The following is an 18669-nucleotide window of genomic DNA, read 5'->3' as shown; positions in this document are numbered from 1 at the left end:
ATGGAAGGAAGGGGAGCGCTGAGTTGCCCATAATTCCTTTTCCTTTCAGTCCTTCTGTGCTCATCAGAAAGCTGAAGGTAGAAAAATGGTAGTTTTTCTTTATTTCAAACAACGTTAAATAGCAAAAAGTCCCATGAGAATTTGAGGAAGGAACGCCAGAAGAAAAGGAAAACATTTTCTTTTTCGGTGCCGTGACTGGCCGTTTTCCCCTGCTTTTTGAACAAGGGATCCCACATCTTGGTTGTGCACTGGGTCCTGCAAATTATACAGCTGGCTCTAAGCAGGCTCTGGATTAATTTTCTCAAGATACAGTTTTAATTAGGCCACTCCTCCCCTCATAGGTCTTCAATGGCTTCCTGTTAGCCTGCAGGATGGAGTTCTGATTCTTTTGTCTTTCCTTCGGGACATTCCACAATTGAGACCCAGCCTGTGTGTCCCCAACCTCCTTTCCCACTAGGACCCAACTCGTCCTCCGCTGGAGCTGAGCCGGCCACTCCCAGGACAAACTGTGCTTACTCCTGGCTTCACACCTTTATCCATTTCATTCCCTCATGCTGGAAGACAGCCCACCCTTAGGAGTCCAGCCCCAACTCCCATTCATTCGTTCAGTGCGTAGCTAATGAGCAGTTACTTAGAGCCAGGCACTGTTCTGGTCCCTGTGCTCCTGGGACACTCCCATTCCAATAACTAATAAAACCCAGCAAACAAATGAAACAATGCATTATAATATTATGCAGGAAAAATAAAACAGCATGATGTGCCAGAGAGCCCCCGGATGGTCCAGGAGGGCCTTACCAAAGAGCTTAAGGGTCAGTGTGGGACCCGACTAACCCAAAGGAGCCACAGGGACCTGTAGGAGAAGACTCTTCCTTCCAGGAGGAGGAAGATTAGTGCACAAGCTGCCCTTCGATGAAGGAAGGCAAGACCAGTACACCCAGAGATCCAAGAGGGAGGCAGGAGCCAAACCATACAGGTCAAAGGGCGTCGTTTGGATTTTTTTTTTTAAGATTTTATTTATTTATTTATTTGACAGAGAGATGGAGAGCACAAGTAGGCAGAGAAGCAGGCAGAGAGAGAGGGAGAAACAGGCTCTTCACTGAGCAGGGAGCCCGATGCGGGGCTCGATCCCAGGACCCTGGGATCATGACCTGAGCCGAAGGCAGCTGCTTAACCAACTGAGCCACCCAGGCGCCCCGTAGTTTGGATTTTAATCCAACCATCACAGAAGCAATTCTAGGGTTTTAAGCAGAGGAGTGATGTGATGAGAGTTCATGAAAATCACCAGGGCTGCAGCGTGGAGCGTGGACCACGGGAAGCAAGGAGACCAGGGGGGAAGGCTCCTCAGGAGGCTGTGCAGGAGATACGGAAGTTCTAGATGAGGGGAGCAGGTTTACAGGTGGAGACACGAGGAAAAGTTCGGGATCTACATTGGAAGGACCATCACAGGAACAATGGGGGTGACAGAGAGAGAGGAGTCAAGTCTAATGCCTGGGTTTTTGTCTGGAGTAACTGGGCTGAAAGCTCAGACTTTGAGCATTTTGTGAACAGGCCTTTGTCTTAGACTCTTCATATATACCCTCCTATATCCAAGCAACCCACGGGACTATGGAAGACGAAGTCTGGTTGCTGAATTGTGCTTCAACATGGAATGGCCCCTTCTAGAAACCGCGGGGGGGGGGGGCAACTTGCCCTTTCTTTCATCAGGCAAGGAGCCTTGGAATGAGCCAGGCTCCATCCGGAGAGATGAGGCCTGGAAGCGACCCTCAACACACATGGCCTGGCAAACACAGGCCTGGGGAGAGCCTCCAGACCGCTGGCTCAGTCTCCATCCTATACACGGGCTCCCTCGGAAAAGAATGAATGTCTTCCGTGCATTTCAGGGTGAGGCCGAAGGTACCTGTTGCACCCATGTACATCTTCTTCTCCTATAGGTGCGGGTCAGCATGAAGGGGGGCGGGAGGGAGCATGCTACCAAATGCAGCATCAGTGTTCACAGGGAAATATGGTAAGGAAGGGGTGGGGGTCAAAGAGCCATTACAAACCGGGGCACCCGGGTGGCTCAGTCGTTAAGTGTCTGCCTTCGGCTCAGGTCATGATCCCCGGGTCCTGGGTTCGAGCCCCACATCGGACTCCCTGCTCCACAGGAAGCCTGCTTCTCCCTCTCCCACTCCCCCTGCTTGTGTTCCCTCTCTCGCTGTGTCTCTCTCTGTCAAATAAATAAATAAAATCTAAAAAAAAAAAAAAAAAAAAAAAGAGCCATTACAAATCTCCAGCTCCTTCCTGGAACCCAGCCATCTCCAGAAAGAAGGGAATAAGGGCTCCCACAGAAATCGGAGGGAGAGATGAACCATGAGAGACTATGGACTCTGAGAAACAGACAGAGTTCTAGAGGGGAGGGGCGTGGGGGGATGGGTTAGCCTGGTGATGGGTATTAAGGAGGGCACGTTCTGCATGGAGCACTGGGTGTTGTTCGAAAACAATGGATCGTGGATCACTACATCAAAAACTAATGATGTAATATATGGTGACTAACGTAACATAATAAAATAAAATTAAAAGAAAAAAAAAAGGGCTCCCACAACCGCTCTCCCAAATCCAGAGGCTGTCATGAGGTCTGTGCCCCTTGGTCCTCCTCCCGCCCCCCAAAATCCCAGGGATTCGGCTCTCTGGGTTCCCAACAAGATAGGTCTTTGCAGAGACAAGGAAAAAGAACTCCAACACACAGATGTGGGGATGGGGGGGTGGAGGGCTATTATTTAATGGGCACAGAGTTTCGGTTTTGCAAGATGAAGAGTTCTGGAGATGGATGGTGGTGATGGTTGTCCCAAACTGAGAAACTCAAACGCCACTGAGCCATAAAAATAGTTAAGATGGTAAAGTTTAACCAACCAGAGTCAAATTTTTTAAAAAAAATTGTTTGGGCGCCTGGGTGGCTCAGTCGGTTGAGCGACTGCCTTCGGCTCAGGTCATGATCCTGGAGTCCCGGGATCGGGTCCCACATCGGGCTCCCTGCTCAGCAGGGAGTCTGCTTCTCCCTCTGACCCTCCCCCCTCTCATGTGCGCTCTCTCTCTCTCATTCTTTCTCTCAAATAAATAAATAAAATCTTTTTAAAAAATTGTTTTTAAAGATTTTATTTATTTATTCATGAGAGACAGAGAGAGAGAGAGGCAGAGGCAGAGGGAGAAGCAGACTCCCCGCCAAGCAGGGAGCCCGATGCGGGACTCGATCCCAGGACCCTGGGATCATGACCTGAGCTGAAGGCAGACGGACGCTTAACTGACTGAGCCACCCAGGCATCCCAAATTTGAAAAATTCTTTAAAAGATGGTAAATTGTGGGGCACCTGGGTGGTGCAGTCGGTTGAGCGTCCAACTCTTGGTTTCATCTCAGGTCATGATCTCAGGGTCGTGAGATCGAGCCCCGCATCGGGTTCTTCACTCAGCTCAGAGTCTGCTTGTGTTTCTCTCTTCCTCTGCCTCTCCCCCCTGTAGAGCTTATGTGCTCGCTCGCTCTCTCTAACAAATAAAATTAATCTTTTTTTTTTAAGATGGTAAATTGTATGTTATGCCACAGTTGGGGGAAAAAAAAAAAGGAGACAAACACAGATGTTCTGCCACTGACCAGACCAAGCCCCCCGGCTCCTCAGCGGGACCTACAAGGCCACTTACCACATGGCCCAAGGAGCCTCCTCAGTCTGCCCTCACCCCGTCTGAGCCGGCCCCTGCACACCCTTCCTCGTCTTTTATACGGGCAGGCTCAGACTTCTATTCCAAGAACTATGCATGAGGTTAATGATAGCAATGGAAGCAACATCTCTCATATACTGAACACTTACTAGAGGCCAAGCTCAGGGCTAGGAATCTGGTCCACATGACTCATCAAATCTTCACAGTAAGCCTTGCAGTAGAGTAACTTTCCCATTTTGTAGATGGGGAACATGAAAAGTCAAGAGATTGAGGCGTTTGTTCAAGTTCAAACGTTCAATGGCTCACCTCTTTGATGACCCTTGGTAGAACTCGAAGCCAGTTTCCCTGGCCCTTCATAGGGATCTCTATTCAAGCATTGCCCATGTCTCTCTACCTTTCTCCCAAGACTCTGGGTCTCCAGGACCAAGAGTGAGTCTTACTCATCTTCGGGGTCCCTGTGGACTACCTGACACAGAGCTTGGCGTATGGTCAACAGCCAATACTCGATGCTTAAAAGAAGGGAAAGGAGAGGGAGGGAGAAGGGGAAGGAGGGAGGGAAGAAAGAGGCAGCACGCAGGGTGGAGTGAGTGGGTGGACCAGGCCTGGAGGCTGCAGGGTATGCTGCCAAGCTCCGGAAAGGTTTGTAGGGGTGTGGGAGAGCCAGAGAACACTGGGCAGGCACTGAAGGTGCCCTTGGTGGGGGCCTGGCAGCCTCTGTGTCAAAGCAAAGTCAGTCTTAATGAAAGAGTGTAGACAGCTCTGGACGGTAATCAGGAATCCTGGAATCTAGGGCAAACCGGAGAAAGAGAGGTTGGGGGCGCGGTGTCCTGGACAGGGTGGGGTGCAGGGAGGAGAGAAAAGCCAGTCCCTGGGAGAATCCTCAGGGACAAAAGTTCAGGAGGTTGCTGCTCAGGACCACCCCGTGATGGGGACCCAGGTGTGTTTAGGGTCCTTTAACCCTCCCCACTGGCTCACACCTGAGGCCCCCATGGGACTGGTTTCTTTTCATTATTCAGGTCTTTGCTCAAGTGACACTGCCTTAGAGAGGCCATCCCTGACCACCCGGCCAATGCATGCCCGTCTACCACTGTCCTCGCTTACGTTACAGGATCTTATTCCCTTCACGGCACTAACTGCTATCTGAAATGATCTTCCTTACTTGTTTGCCACCGCCCCCATACCGTAAGCTCCATAAGAACAGGGATGGTGAGGGCACCTGGATGGTGCAGGCGGTTTCCTTAAGGCTCCGATTCTTGGTTTTGGCTCAGGTCCATGATCTCAGGGTCGTGGGATCGAGTCCCACATCGGGCTCCACGCTGAGCATAGAGTCCACTAGGGTTTCTCTCTCCCTTTCCCTCTGATCCTCCCTGACTCGTGCTCATTCTCTCTCTCTCTCTCTCTCTCTCTCAAATAAGAAAAAGAAAAGAAAAGTATAGGGATTGTGTCTTTTTTCATCAATGCATCCTCAGTGCCTAGAACAGTGCCTGGTACACAGTAGGTGCTCAGTAAATATCAGCTGAATGGACATATTCAATGGCTCAGGCAGACCCCAAACATTGCCCAGGGGACCAGAGTTGAATTTGGGCTTCCTGGCCCTGCCCGGGGCTCTCCAGAACACTCCACCTGCTGCTGGAGGCCCCTGTAGACCAGCAAAGTCAAGATTGGGAGGGTCCAAGGAGAAGCCTCGGCTTTGTGTCTTCCAGCCCCAGAGACTCTCCTGGAGCCTCCTTACCCTGGGGTCATTTAGGTCCTGGCTGATCCCTGCAGAAGGAGACAGCGGGTCCAGTGAGTGACTCACCCTGTTGCCAGGGTGACTGGTAGGAAAATCATTTTAAGAAGCCAGGAGGCTGGGATCCCCATGGGTTCTGGAGATGGGGGATGGGTCAACAGCTCTAGAGAGGGATGAGGATCGAGAGGTGGGGACTGAGGGATGGAGCCCCAGGGCTCCCTAGGGGGCTGGAGGTCTGGGCTTGAAGGTTTCCCAGGAAGCTAGGGGCTGAGACAGGAGGGTGCCTGCCCTGGGTAGGGGCTGGGGAACCAGGATTCGGCAGAGGTCTGGGGGCTGAGGCCTGAGTCACCATATTCTTTGAAGGCAGCGATATTCCTGAATCTGTCTGTTTCTCCCAGCTGGGACCAGCATAAACCAGCTCTTGTTTAATGGAGTAGAGACGAATTCGTCTGGGAATGCAGCAAGTGGACCAAGACCGGGAGTGATGCAGGCTGCTTCGCCCCAGGCTCCACTCCTTTTTTCTCTCTCCCGGCTGTTTCCACCCCTTTTCCCAGAACCCCTGCCCCGCTGTCTCCACGGCTCTCTCACACCCCCTGCTGCTTCTTCCTTGCACAGCAGTGGCCCATTTCAGGGACCGGAGAATTCCATTGCGTCCCTCCCCTCTGGACCTCTCAGGACCAGCCTCGGCATGAGAAAGCTGACCTTCCTTTATGGCGCTTATTGGGTTTCCAATCATCCACTTACTTGTGGGTCTTTGCTGGATGCCTGCCTCCCCCGGGGGAACCGTGAGCGCTCAGAGGCCAGGAACCTGGGTCGCTTGTACTCATCAGGACAACCCACTGCTCAGCAGGGCGCCTGGTACATTGCAGACGCCCAGTGAATACTTGTTGAATAAATGAATGAGCGACATTCAAGGAGATTCTTAGGTGGGGATTTAATGGGTGGTGCCAGGGCTATTGTTTGGGCCCTGGGGACAGCTGTGAGTCCAGATGTCCTGACTTCTGCTCAGGGCCCGGTCCATGTCCAGCTTCTGGCCTTGTGCCCAAAGGCCATCCAAGCAAAAGGAGGCCGAAGAGGCCTCTCCTAGAGGGAGGGGGCACGGAGGGGGCCTTAGGGCAGCTTGGACCCACAGGCTGCCCCCCACTTTCCCAGCTCACTGCCTCAAGTTTTTTTTAAAGCACTTTCTCCCACTGCCCTTTATCCCTTCTCTTCTTGTGGCCTCTCTTCTCCCTTTCCAGAAGTTTCCTTCCCCTAAAACCACACGCTTGCCTGTCTTTTCCTTTCCCTCTAGCTGTTTCCAGTGGTGTGCTGAGGAACACGAAAGTCCCTGTCTTACCTGGCAGAGCCCCCAGGAAGAGGCGCCCCTGCGGCTGGACCCAGAGCTTGAGGAGGGAGGCAAGGTCCAAGTCCAAGGCAGGTAAAGCAAGGATCTCCTTCTTAGACCCCTGGCTCAAGACCACCCCGGATGCAGCCAGCTTCAGCTGAAGAGGGAGTCCCAAGACCAGGGGCAGATCCAGCTCTGGCCCCAACCCAGAGGACAGCACCACCTTCTGCAGAGTGTGCAGAAAAGGGATTGAGGGGGTGCGCATGGAAAGAATGAACCGCATCAACTCCCTGGGGCCCCATCCCTTTCTGCCTCAGTGAGGCCTCTGTGCTCTACCTTCTGTCTGCCGACCATTTCAATCACCTAAATGCTGCCTCGATTTCCCTGGCTTGATAGTCCATAAAACCACACCTCTCCCCAGTCAATACAATCTAGATAAAAGCCATTTATAGGGGTGCCTGGCTGGCTGACTTCATAGAGCATGCGACTCGATCTCGGGGTTGTGAGTTGGAGCCCCATGTTGGGTGTAGAGTCCTTAAAAATAAAATCTAATCAGGGCGCCTGGGTGGCTCAGTTGGTTGAGCGACTGCCTTCGGCTCAGGTCATGATCGTGGAGTCCCGGGATCGAGTCCCGCATCGGGTTCCCTGCTCAGCAGGGAGTCTGCTTCTCCCTCTGACCCTCTTCCCTCTCGTGCTATCTCTCATTCTCTCTCTCTCAAATAAATAAATAAAAATCTTTAAAAAATAAAATCTAATAAATAAATAAATAAATAAAATATCATTTGCTTGCTGTAGGCAACTTCAGGATGTGTCTCTGCCCACCCCCCCCCACCTTAAGCTTTCCTAACATTGACAACTTGGAGGCCCCCCCTGCTCCCAGGCTCCACTGAATACAGGCAGCGCCCACTCTTACTTGATCTTGGAGGTGGAGGCTGAGCCTAGAAGGGTTTTCTGGGGTCCCAAGGGCAAAGAGGTGGCCGGAGCCTGCTGCCAGCTGGAGTCCCAGGTCCAGAGAAAAGGCCCAGGGCTCGGCATGAGGCTGGGGAATGTCTGGGGAGGGGGGAGAAGTGATCCCTCTGAGGACTCAAGGCTGGGGACTCAGGGAGGGAGGCAGCCAGTGCTGCGAGGGAGAAGAGGAAGGCAGACACAGAGCTGGCCGAGCAGGGAAAAACAGCCTTTACCTTGGAGATTGAATTCTGCACGAGTCCCTGGCGGGAAGAACGTCCCAGGTTGGGATTCGACGGCGCAGCTTCTGAGGCTGCTACTAGGAGCAGATCCCGAGGTCTGGGCCTGTGGGTCCAGCCAGTTACCCCGGCGCAGGCAGCCATCCAAGGCAGGGACCAGCTGGAGCCGGTGGAGGGAAGGGAAGACACGGGGATGTGGCCTTCAAGACATCAGAGCCCTCCCCACCCTCAGTTTACTCCGCTGTGAGTCACAAGCACTTGGCCTCTCCCACGTAGCGCTCTCTCTCTCTCTCTCTCTCTCTCTCTCTCTCGCTCGCTCAAAGTGTGGCTTTGGGCCCCCACCGTCCCCCAGCCAGCCACACTTCAACAGCTTTGGTTGGTCCCCAGCCCTGTGATGCAGTTACCGGCAAATGGAGGCTGGAGACTGGGAACAGGAGTCCCCCCAGTGCAATTCTGACGATGGGCTGGGGTTTGCTGGCCAGGGGCCCAGAGACCTGTCTCAGGCGCAGCACCTCCTCCCTGTCCACACTCAGTAGCAGCGAATCATCAAGGATCTTCACTTCCACCTGCAGGGAGGAAGGAGCGGAGCCCACTCAGAACCCCTGGGGCCTGCCTCCACCACTTTCTTCTTCAGAAGCAGCCAAGTATAGCAGAAAGAACATGGACTCGTGGAGTCAGCTAGCATCCTTGGCTCAGTCGGGCCGTGAGCCTCAGAAATCCCATCCGGAAAACCGGGGACAAGCATAGCAACTCCATGGAGGTTTTGTGCAGATTGAATAAGGTGACAGTGGGAAAGGGATGCCTGAAAACTCCTTTCTGTTCCCCTTCTGTGGACTAGCTCGGGACACCCCTCCCCTCGGGACCGGATCTGGTTTACCTGGTGCCACCTGCCATCGTCCAGCCGGGGCCCCGCGCCCACTGTAAGCTGGGCCAGCTGATTGTGCAGCTGGATCTCAGACCTGCCATCTCGAAGTCCTAGCACAAACCAGTCATCCTTTGGGTTGGTATCGCCATAAAAAATCACTCCCTCTGAATCCCAGGTTCGAAGCTCAAAGGAGGAAGAGCTTCTGGAAGGACAGAGAAGGAAAGACTGTGTATGGGGCATGCCCTCTGGGGGTAAAAGTGGGGTAGGGGAGGCTGAAGGACTGGGAGAAGATCCGAGGGAGGGAAGGTAGGATCGGGGACTCCGTCAAGGGGCTAGGTCAACCTCATACTTCCTGATCTTGGTGAAGTCAAAAGTCATGACGCTGATGGGCTCTCGTCCTGAGCCATTGCTGAGGTGCACAGCAGGGGGGTCCTGGACCCTCTGTCCACGAGAGAAAACAAACAAGGTAGCGCGAGGATGGATGAGGATGGACGGAGAGGTGGGGGGGGAACAAGGCAGAAGCTGAGCCAAGTGCAGCTCACTTAGTCCCGCACGTGGGCTGAGCACCCCATCCCGACAGCCGCACCTGGGTGGAGACAGCATGTCTCGGGGCCTGTCCCTGGTCGCTGGGAGGTGGAAGCAGTAACAACAGCAGTGACAGCCATCGTGGCGATGTGACCAGCGGGCCTCTGCCCTCCATGGTCAGCTGCAGTCCTCTCTGCGGCTCAGAGAGCTCTGGGGAGAATGTGTGGGGGCAGGCAGCCTTTCTGTAGTCGGTGTTGGGTTAAAGGTTGCCCCGGGGGGAAGAAGGGGGGCAGGAGACCGGGCACTGACCCTCTGGCCCCTCTGACCCCTCTGAGGACAACTCCGGGGGAGGGACAGAGTTCCTCCACTACACTCCCCCTGCTGGGAAAGTGTATCAGCTCAGACAGGATGCCCCACTTCCCCGCTCCTCCTCTAGAGCCTGACCTGGGTCCTTGAAGCCTTCTGCCCACCAGGGGAGGCTGCCTCTGCGGGCCTGAGGTCCAGGAACAGTCCTGCCCTGCACCCCAAGGAGCATCCTCTGTCAGAACTACAGCTGAGGGGCACCTGGGTGGCTCTGTCGGTTAAGCATCTGCCTTGGACTCAGGTCATGATCCCGGGGGTCCTGGGACTGCTCAGTGGGGAGCCTGCTTCTCGCTCTCCCTCTGCTCCTCCACCCCTCTCATGCTCCCTCTCCCAAATAAATAAATAAATCCTAAAAAAAAAAAAAAAAAAAAAAGGAACTACAGCTGAGACCCGCCATACTAAATATCCAGCTGGGTGAGTCTGGTCAAGTCATTCCACTCATGGTGCTTGTTAGTGTCCTTGTTCATAAAATGTGAAAAATAGTACCTACTTTATGGGGTTGCTGTAGGGAGGACTCATTGAGATAAGCAGGCACCGTGCCTGGTATTGGCTCTGAGCTCCTCCCTCAGTGTTTTCCCAGGCCTCTGAGGCTGGCCTTAGAGGGAGGTTCTGTCCCTGAGTGTGATTTAGTGGCTTCTAAGAAAAGACCCGTCCCCCACTCCGAATTATCTCCTCTTCTCCATTTATTTCGGGATTTCACCATCTACCAATAGAAATGCATCACCCTCTCCCTGACCCGTTTTGAAATCCCAGGGCGCCGAGAGAAAGGACACCTGGAGCTACTCGAGACACCCTAGGAGACAACTCTCGGAGCTGGGGGACTTAGGACTCACGCAGGGTCGCGGGGGCCCTTGGATGGGTGAGCGAGAGTGAAGAGTACAGCAGAAAATCACTGCACACTTCACTTGGGGAAGGCCAGGGGAGGTGACTTTTGAACTGCGGGGTTTCACCCACAGAGGCTGGGACACCCGGGCGACAACAGCGAGGGAGCGGGCAGTCCAGCCTTGACCCCTGCCCGGGGGCCCAGTCACGGGGCTGACGGTGGGGGGCAGGGCTAGGGCCTCCGGGCGTGCCTGTTCTGCCAGCTGATTGGCTGGCGGGACGCGTCCCGGGAGGGTGCAGGGGTGCGGCGCCGAGAGAGGATCCCCCCCCCCAGCCGCCCCAGGTGCTGAGCACTCCCAGGGCCACGGGTCGCTGTAGGAGTGCGGCGCCGAGAGGATCCCCCGGCGCCCCCGGCGCTGAGCACTCCCCCGGCTCGCGGCGGGTGCAGGGGTGAGGCGCCGAGAGCACCCCCCGCACGCCCACCAGTCCCCCGGGTCCCAGCCTGCGGCGCCCCCAGGCTGTCCCGGCCCGGTGCGTAGGCCCTTTCGCAGGGCCCCTGCCTGCAGGACGGGAGGGGAGGGGCCCGGACTTCAGTCCCAGACGGCGGGGATCGAGATGGCTTCCGTGCGGATCCGAGAGGCCGAGGAAGGAGACTGTGGACATATCCTGAGGCTGATTCGGGTGACGCCTGCGGGCCAGGAACCGGGGTCCCCCCGAGGGGGTGCGGGCGGCGCGGCCGTGGGAAGGGGGTTGGGCGGGGAGTCGGGGCCGCCTCGGGAGGGGTCCCCTGCCCTGATCCGGCCTCTGTCCCCCGCTGCCGTAGGAACTGGCAGAGTACGAGAAACTCTCGGAGCAGGTGCAGATCAGTGAAGAAGGTGGGGGCCCAGCACCCGCGTCCTGGCCCGGGCGGCGGCGGGGGGTGGGGGGGCGGGGGGAGGGATGGGTCCCTAAGGCCCTAGCTCCAGGCCGGGCGGGTGCACACCCAGGCCCTTTCTCTGTCTCTTTGCCACAATCCCCATCTCCGCAGCCCTGAGAGCAGATGGCTTCGGAGGGAACCCTTTCTATCACTGTTTGGTGGCAGAGCTTCTTCCCGCCCCCGGGAAGCCGCAGGGTAAGACCAGCAGGGCCTCGGAGGGTCCCGGTCCCGGAGCTCTCGGAGGTCCCTCCCAGGCGCCCAGTGCCCTCTTCTGTCTCCATCTCAGGGCCCCGTGTGGTGGGTTATGGGCTGTATTACTTCATCTACAGCACGTGGAAGGGGCGCAACGTTTATCTGGAAGACATCTATGTGACGCCGGAATATCGGGGTACTGGGCCGGGGCCACGGCGGGAGGAAAGCCACCCAGACCCAACCTCCAGCCCCTGCCCCCTAACCCCAGCCTTATGTCCTCTTCTGAGTCCCTTCAACGGAAATAACCCCTCCCCCCGCCCCCTTTTTGTTTTCTCTGTTTTTCCCCACAACAGGTCAGGGGATTGGCTCGAAAATAATAAAAAAAGTGGCTCAGGTGAGGAGAGGGTTGGGGCCAGGAGTTAGGCCCTGGAAAAGCAAGCGCGTAGGGGAGGCACGCCGGTCAAATGCAGGGTGAGAATGCCTTTTCCTTTTTGGAAGGAAAAGTCAGCGATGTCTTCTCCCACAGGTGGCCCTGGATCAGGGCTGTTCCCAGTTCCGCCTCGCAGTCCTGGACTGGAACCAGAGGGCCATGACCCTGTACAAGGCCCTGGGAGCCCGGGATCTGACTGAAACCGAGGGCTGGCATGCCTTTCGCTTCGAAGGAGAGGCCATGAGGAAGTTGGCGGAAAAGTGAGGCCATTCCTTAGGGATCTCCGGGGTCGACCTTCTCCTTCCCCACCAGCTCAAGCACTCCGCAGAGACTCTTGTCCACTGGCACAGGCCTCCCTGAAGGAGGAGAGGTTGAGAGTGACTATACCCAAATTAGGGGCAGAGCAGTATCCGGGCAGAGGCCTTTCCACCTCCTTGTTGAGGGTGAGAAATAAAAGGGAATTACTGTAAGTGCGTGACTCGATAAGCTTCAGCCACCCTGAGACCCTTCTGGAATGTTCTAGTCTCCTGGTGTGGTGGGGGGAGGGGGATGCTGCTTCAGGGAGTAAAGGTGGGCCCAAGACGACGTGCACCCTCAGGGGGCCAGAGTGTTGGCTCTGACCTGTGGAATACAGAGAAAAGAAGAGCAAGGGGCCAGTTTGGCACATCAGGCTTGTTGGTCCCATTTTGGGACCCAGACAAAGGCCTCCAGTGTCTGGACTGCAAGGTGCAGGACCCCAGGCTGAATCCAGCCCACTGGCTCAACACGTGGAGCAGACTGCCACCTGCTGGTGGTGTTTTGGAGGTGTAGGGAAGGAACACTTGCCTCAAGTTCCAAAAAAAAAAAAAAAAAAATCAGCTCACCCGTGCTTTTTCTTTTTCAAAAGTCACAAAGTCCTTATTTTCAGTTCGGCAAAGCCAAACAGACCTCTAGGACCCATGGAGAGAAGGAGGGAGACAAGCTCCTGTCCCACTTTCATAATACTCTTATTACACAGGTACTGTGGGTTTCTTGTAGGAAAATTGGAATATACATATAAAATAAAAATAGACTCCAAAGCCTTACCTACTAACTGTTGTTAACTCTTTGGTATCAATCCTGCAGATTTTTTTCAGCGTCCATATATACACATAATTTGTTAAGTGGGTAGGGGTGGAATCATGTACCTTTCTTTTTCTTTTAGTGAGCTCTACACCCAACGTAGGGCTCAAACTCATGACCCCGAGATCAAGGACGTATGCTCTACTGACTGAGTCAGCCAGGTGCCCCGGGATCATATACTTTTTAACAACATAGGGCGCCTGGGTGGCTCAGTCGTTAAACGTCTACCTTCAGTTCAGGTCATGGTCCCAGGGTCCTGGGATCGAGCCCCGCATCGGGCTCCCTGCTCTGCGGGAAGCCTGCTTCTCCCTCTCCCTCTGCTGCTCCCCCTGCTTGTGTTCCTGCTCTTGCTCTCTCTCTCTCTGTCAAATAAATACATACAATCTTAAAAACAAAACAAAAAAACAATGTATCAGAAACATCTATGTTCCTATGCTATTAAACATGCATCTGTCATCACTTTTGATGGTGGCATATTATTTCTTTTGTTGATGAACCATTGGTTAAATGGCCATAATTTAGACACTGAAAGGGAGTAGGCAGGTAATATAAATGTGTACATTGTAAGAAACAGGATCTCTAGACTTCTATGGAAATGTAGAGAATTGAAGATCCATCTTAAAATTCAAACTAAAAAAAAAAAGATTCGGCCGAACAGAACACATCAGGGGCTCAACCCTTCCTGAGTCGTGCCAGTTTGGGGCCCTTAAAACCAATTTAGAGCAAAAGGGCCTTTAGGACAATCTTCATCAAGAGATAATGAAGCTGGTCATCCCCTTCCACAGCTGGGAGCCAGAAAAATCCGGTCTCATGGCCTTGGCTCATCTCAATCTGACAGGGATTTATATGTGTGTGTGTATATATATATGTATATATATTTAAGATTTATTTGAGAGAGAGAAAGCAAGTGCTTGTGAGCTGGGGGAGGGCAGAGGGACAGGGTGGGAGAGAATCCTCAATCTGACTCTGAGCTAAGCAGGGAATCTGACTCAGGGCTCAATCCCAGGACCCTGAGATCATGACCTGAGCAGAAATCAAGAGTTAGAGGCTTTATCATCTGAGCCACCCAGGCACCCCAGGGTTTATATCTTTTAAGTATGATCAGTTTATCTAGTGATGCTTTTTTTAACCTTAAATTGCATCAGAATGCATTATTTCTGGAAAGACACACAAACAAGCAGAGAGAATGTAGTCACCTCTGAGGAGAGGATCTGAGGGGTCAGGGGACAGCTTTTCCCACTCACCACTTCGAATTTTCTGAATTTTGCCCCATGCCCATGTATCACATCTTCAAAAAATATATATAATACTTTACTTTTTTAATAGTTTATTTATTTATTTGACAGGGAGAGACAGCGAGAGAGGGAACACAAGCAGGGGGAGTGGGAGAGGGAGAAGCAGGCCTCCTGCCGAGCAGGGAGCCCAATGCGGGGCTCGATCCCAGGACCCGAGCCGAAGGTAGCCGCGTAATGACTGAGCCACCCAGGTGCCCCTAGAATAGAATACTTTAAACTTTAAAACTTCATGCAGAAGAAAAGGGCATAAACTAGGAAGCAATACTGCCAAATTTTATCTTGCCCCATCTTGTTTTGCCTTTGATTTTCGGAGTTTATGATTTTCACATTATTCTCTTGACTTGGCCCCTGTATTGGCCAATTTTCACGGGATGTCTGCACTCCAGCATCACTCCGTTCTCAGACACAGCCTCGCCTTGGGCTCCTGCCCACTCATCACCTCATTAGCCTCCTACGAGGTGTTTCTATCAGATGTTGGGTGTGATCAGTATGAGGTGATAAGGGCCTGGATTCTGGCCTTGGCAGCAAGAACAAAGGGGAGGGCACTGAGGGGGAGGGCTTTTTAAAGGGAACATGGAAGGACACCTGGGTGGCTCAGTCAGTTAAGCATCTGACTCTTGGTTTTGGCTCAGGTCATGATCTCAGGGTCCTGGGATCAAGCCCCGAGTCGGGCTCCGCACTCAGCAAGGAGTCTGCTTGAGATTCTCCCTCGGCCCTCCCCCCAACTCGAGCTCTTTCTCTTAAATAAATAAAATGTTTATTATTTTTTTTTTTTAAAGAGGAATGAAGTTCTTTTTTTTTTTTAAGATTTTATTTATTTATTTGACAGAGAGAGAGATAGCGAGAGCAGGAACACAAGCAGGGGGAGTGGGAGAGGGAGAAGCAGGCTTCCCGCCGAGCAGGGAGCCCGATGTGGGACTCGATCCCAGGACCCTGGGATCATGACCTGAGCCGAAGGCAGACGCTTAACGACTGAGCCACCCAGGTGCCCCAAAATGTTTATTATTTTTTTAACGTATCATTTTTTTTTAAGATTTATTGATTTATTTGAGAGAGAGAATGAGATAGAGAGAGAGAACATGAGAGGGGGGAGGGTCAGAGGGAGAAGCAGACTCCCTGCTGAGCAGGGAGCCCGATGATGCGGGACTCGATCCCCGGACTCGATCCCCGGACTCGATCCCCGGACTCGATCCCCGGACTCCAGGATCAAGACCTGAGCCGAAGGCAGACGCTTAACGACTGAGCCACCCAGGCGCCCCCTGCCATCGTCTCTTAACTGACCTCCTCCTGTAGCTGCCCCCTTCCCTGAGGTTATCAGTACTTTTTTATCATAGATATACATTATTTTATATAAACAAATACTTCTATAAGGCTGATAGAAAAAATAGTAGCTTTCCCAACTCCCTCAGTTTTTCAGACAATCACTTTCAATTGAGTGTTTAAATTGCGTTACTATGTTTTGTCTTAGATTCATTTGTATATCTCAAACTAAAAATAAAATGCAAATGTTCCTACTTCTTTTTTTTTTAAGACTTTATTTATTTATTTATTTGACAGAGAGAGCACAAGCAGAGGGAGAAAGAGGGAGAAGCAGGCTCCCCGCCGAGCAGGGAGCCCGATGTGGGATTCGATCCCAGGACCCTGGGATCATGACCCGGGCTGAAGGCAGCCACTTAACTGACTGAGCCCCCCAGGTGTCCCCCATGTGGATAGTTAAGCTTTTGTTACCATTTATGTTTTTTCTGAAATTAATACTTGCTTTGTTCTTTATGTTTGTTTGCTTCGTTTTCTGTGTACTCTAATTTATTCCAAAATTCTTCTTTAGTTGTGTTAATGTGTTCTAAGGATATACAAACACGTAAGGAATTTTATCTCTTCTATTTGAGAATTTTCTCGCAGAGCCTTTAGACCGACTCCAGCACGGAGAGGCTGGTCTTCCAGACCGCATTGCTGGGTCTCTCTCCACACCCATCTTGGGATTCCCTTTGCCTCTCTTGGATTGATCTGTTTCCTGCAACCTATCTCCAACCTATCTCTTTATCTTTTTCCGTTTATTTTGATTGGAGCTTCTTAAGAAAGAGTACTTGGGAGATAATTTTGTTGGGACCTCGGGGCACCCGGCTGGCTCAGTGGAAAGTCATGTGACCCTTGATCTCAGGGTATTGGGGTTGTGAGTTCAAGCCCCACATTGGGTGTAGAGATTACTTAAATAAAAACTTTAGGGGCGCCTGGGTGGCTCAGTCGTTAAGCATCTGCCTTCGGCTCAGATCATGATCCCAGGGTCCTGGGATCGAGCCCCGCATCAGGCTCCCTGCTCAGCAGGAAGCCTGCTTCTCCCTCTCTCTCTGCCCCTGCTTGTGTTCCCTCTCTCGATGTCTCTCTCTCTGTGTCAAATAAATAAATAAAATATTTTTTTAAAAACTTTAAAAAAAAGTGTTGGGACCGTGTAAGACTGAAAATGTCTTTGTTCTACTCTTAACGCTCAACTGACATTGTGGTTGGGTATCAAATACTAGGTTGGAAATAATTTGCGCTAAGAATTCTGAGGGCATTTCTCCATTGTCTTCAAGCTTCTGGTGTTGCTGTTAAGAAGCCTGAAATTTTTCTTATTCTGGAAAATAAAGTGTGTATGAAGCCTATTTTCATTTTCCTTCTCTCTTTGCCCAACCACAACTTTTAGGATCTTCTCTTTGTCCTAGGCTTCTGAAATCTTACATGGAAAGTTTTAGTGGGAACCCAGTGGGTCTTAGCAACCTAGAAGTTCATCTTCTTCAGTTCTAGGAAAACATTTTTAAATTTTTTTTTAAAGATTTTATTTATGTATTTGACAGAGACACAGTGAGAGAGGGAACACAGCAGGGGGAGTGGGAGAGGGACAAGCAGGCTTGCCGCGGAGCACGGAGCCCGATGCGGGGCTCGATCCCAGGACTCCAGGATCATGACCTGAGCTGAAGGCAGACGCTCAATGACTGAGCCACCCAGGTGCCCCTAGAAAAACATTTTTTTCAATTCTTATTTTTGGGGGTACCTGGGTGGCTCAGTCAGTTAAGCATCGCCTTCGGCTTAGGTCATGATCTCGGGGTCCTGGGATTGAGAGCCCCGATTTGGGCTCCCTGCTCAGCAGAGAGCCTGCTTCTCCCTCTCCCCCTGCCTGCCACTCCCCCTGCTTGTGCTCTCTCTCTCTCAGATAAATAAAATCTTAAAAGAAAATAAAAGAATACAAATTTTAAAAATAAAATAAAATAAATAATAAATTGTTATTTTTTGGACTATTTCTTCCCCTCCATATTTCTGTTATTTCTTTCTGGAACTTTTGTTTTTCAGATGTTTATTTATTTATTTTTTAAAGATTTTATTTATTTATTTGACAGAGAGAGGGAGAAAGACCGTGAGAGAGGGAACACAAGCAGGGGCAGAGGCAGAGGGTCCCACGGAGCAGGGAGCCCAATACAGGGCTCGATCCCAGGACCCCGGGATCATGACCCGAGCCGAAGGCAGACACTCAACAACTGAGCCACCCAGGCCCCCCTGAGATGTTTAATCCCATGGGCCAGACGTTTAATTTTCTTGTATTTTCCTTCCTTATTTCCTATCTCCTTCATTTTTTGCTCAACTTTCTGGGAGATTAATTTTATTTTCCAACCCTTCTATTGAATTTTTATTTCTGATTTCATGTCTTTAATTTCTAAGAGCTCTCTTTTTTAAGATTTTATGTATTTTGAGAGAGAGAGAGAGAGAACAAGCAGGGAGGAGGGGCAGAGGGAGAGGGAGAAGCAGACTCCCCACTGAGCAGGGAGCCCTATGTGGGGTTCCATTCCAGGACCCTGAGATCCAGGACCCACATGAGTGGGGGAGGGGGGCGGAAGGAAATAGAGAATCTCAAGCCAACTCCCCGCTGAGTGTGTAGCCTGACACAGGGCTCGATCTCAGAACCCTGAGCTCATGACCTGAGCCGAAGTCAAGAGTCGGTTGCTTAACCGATGGAGCCACCCAAGCACCCCACCCCTGACAGTTTTTTAAAAATGCTTTTCTCCTTGCATAGTTTTTATTTCTTCTAAACTATTTTTTTTTGTTTTTTGGGGGGGAGGGTTGCAGCTCTGTGTCTCATTTTAGAGGCTTTCCTCAAATGTCTGGTAGTCCTCAGTTGTGTGCTCAAATTAAGATTGGGACTGTAAGGTATGATCGGAAACTGTGTGTGTGTGTGTGTGTGTGTGTGTGTGTGTGTGTGTGTGTGTGT

The 18669-nt window shown here is 52.0% G+C and overlaps 2 protein-coding genes across 7 annotated transcripts; one reads left to right on the top strand and one right to left on the bottom strand.

The window, feature by feature from the left end:
- Nucleotides 1–6309: 6309 nt before the first annotated feature.
- On the bottom strand, nt 6310–9957 carry SHBG (sex hormone binding globulin). Its single transcript, XM_025864238.2, has 8 exons — nt 9375–9957; nt 9138–9229; nt 8801–8990; nt 8328–8489; nt 7921–8083; nt 7653–7789; nt 6752–6965; nt 6310–6498 (listed from the first exon to the last, which is right to left on the bottom strand). Exons 1-8 carry the CDS (start codon nt 9486–9488, stop codon nt 6350–6352), a joined length of 1221 nt encoding a protein of 406 aa, XP_025720023.2. The 5' UTR covers nt 9489–9957; the 3' UTR covers nt 6310–6349.
- Nucleotides 9958–10413: 456 nt separating this feature from the next.
- On the top strand, nt 10414–12506 carry SAT2 (spermidine/spermine N1-acetyltransferase family member 2). 6 transcript variants are annotated; one of them, XM_025864279.2, is made up of 6 exons: nt 10567–11179; nt 11322–11373; nt 11526–11609; nt 11701–11802; nt 11960–12000; nt 12133–12506. In XM_025864279.2, the coding sequence occupies exons 1-6, from the start codon at nt 11114–11116 to the stop codon at nt 12298–12300; spliced, it is 513 nt and encodes a 170-aa protein (XP_025720064.1). In that variant the 5' UTR covers nt 10567–11113; the 3' UTR covers nt 12301–12506. The 6 variants fall into 6 exon arrangements, with proteins under 6 accessions (XP_073737743.1, XP_073737742.1, XP_073737745.1 ...); XM_073881642.1 differs by lacking the exon at nt 10567–11179 and adding an exon at nt 10414–10535 and having other exon boundaries at nt 11526–11802; XM_073881641.1 differs by having other exon boundaries at nt 10560–11029; nt 11526–11802.
- The last annotated feature ends 6163 nt before the right edge of the window (nt 12507–18669 follow it).

The sequence above is a fragment of the Callorhinus ursinus genome, unplaced genomic scaffold, assembly GCF_003265705.2.
Source record: "Callorhinus ursinus isolate GAN/ISIS: 27379988/994484 unplaced genomic scaffold, GSC_fseal_2.0 scaffold43, whole genome shotgun sequence".
In the NCBI taxonomy this organism is placed as follows: domain Eukaryota; kingdom Metazoa; phylum Chordata; class Mammalia; order Carnivora; family Otariidae; genus Callorhinus; species Callorhinus ursinus.
The sequence above is the reverse complement of the archived record's forward strand: the minus strand, read 5'-3'. Positions and strand labels throughout refer to the sequence as shown.

What these genes read in the sequence shown, in the direction of transcription:
- SHBG (XM_025864238.2), bottom strand. Translation starts at nt 9,488, where the DNA reads ATGGAGGGCAGAGGCCCGCTGGTCACATCGCCACGATGGCTGTCACTG. An exon ending in GACTTCACCAAGATCAGGAA is followed by an intron (nt 8,991 to 9,137) that starts GTATGAGGTTGA and finishes CTGTCCTTCCAG; the next exon opens with AAGCTCTTCCTCCTTTGAGC. An exon ending in TCTCCAGCCTCCATTTGCCG is followed by an intron (nt 8,084 to 8,327) that starts GTAACTGCATCA and finishes CACCGGCTCCAG; the next exon opens with CTGGTCCCTGCCTTGGATGG.
- SAT2 (XM_025864279.2), top strand. Translation starts at nt 11,114, where the DNA reads ATGGCTTCCGTGCGGATCCGAGAGGCCGAGGAAGGAGACTGTGGACAT. An exon ending in CGCCCCCGGGAAGCCGCAGG is followed by an intron (nt 11,610 to 11,700) that starts GTAAGACCAGCA and finishes TCTCCATCTCAG; the next exon opens with GGCCCCGTGTGGTGGGTTAT. An exon ending in TGTGACGCCGGAATATCGGG is followed by an intron (nt 11,803 to 11,959) that starts GTACTGGGCCGG and finishes TCCCCACAACAG; the next exon opens with GTCAGGGGATTGGCTCGAAA.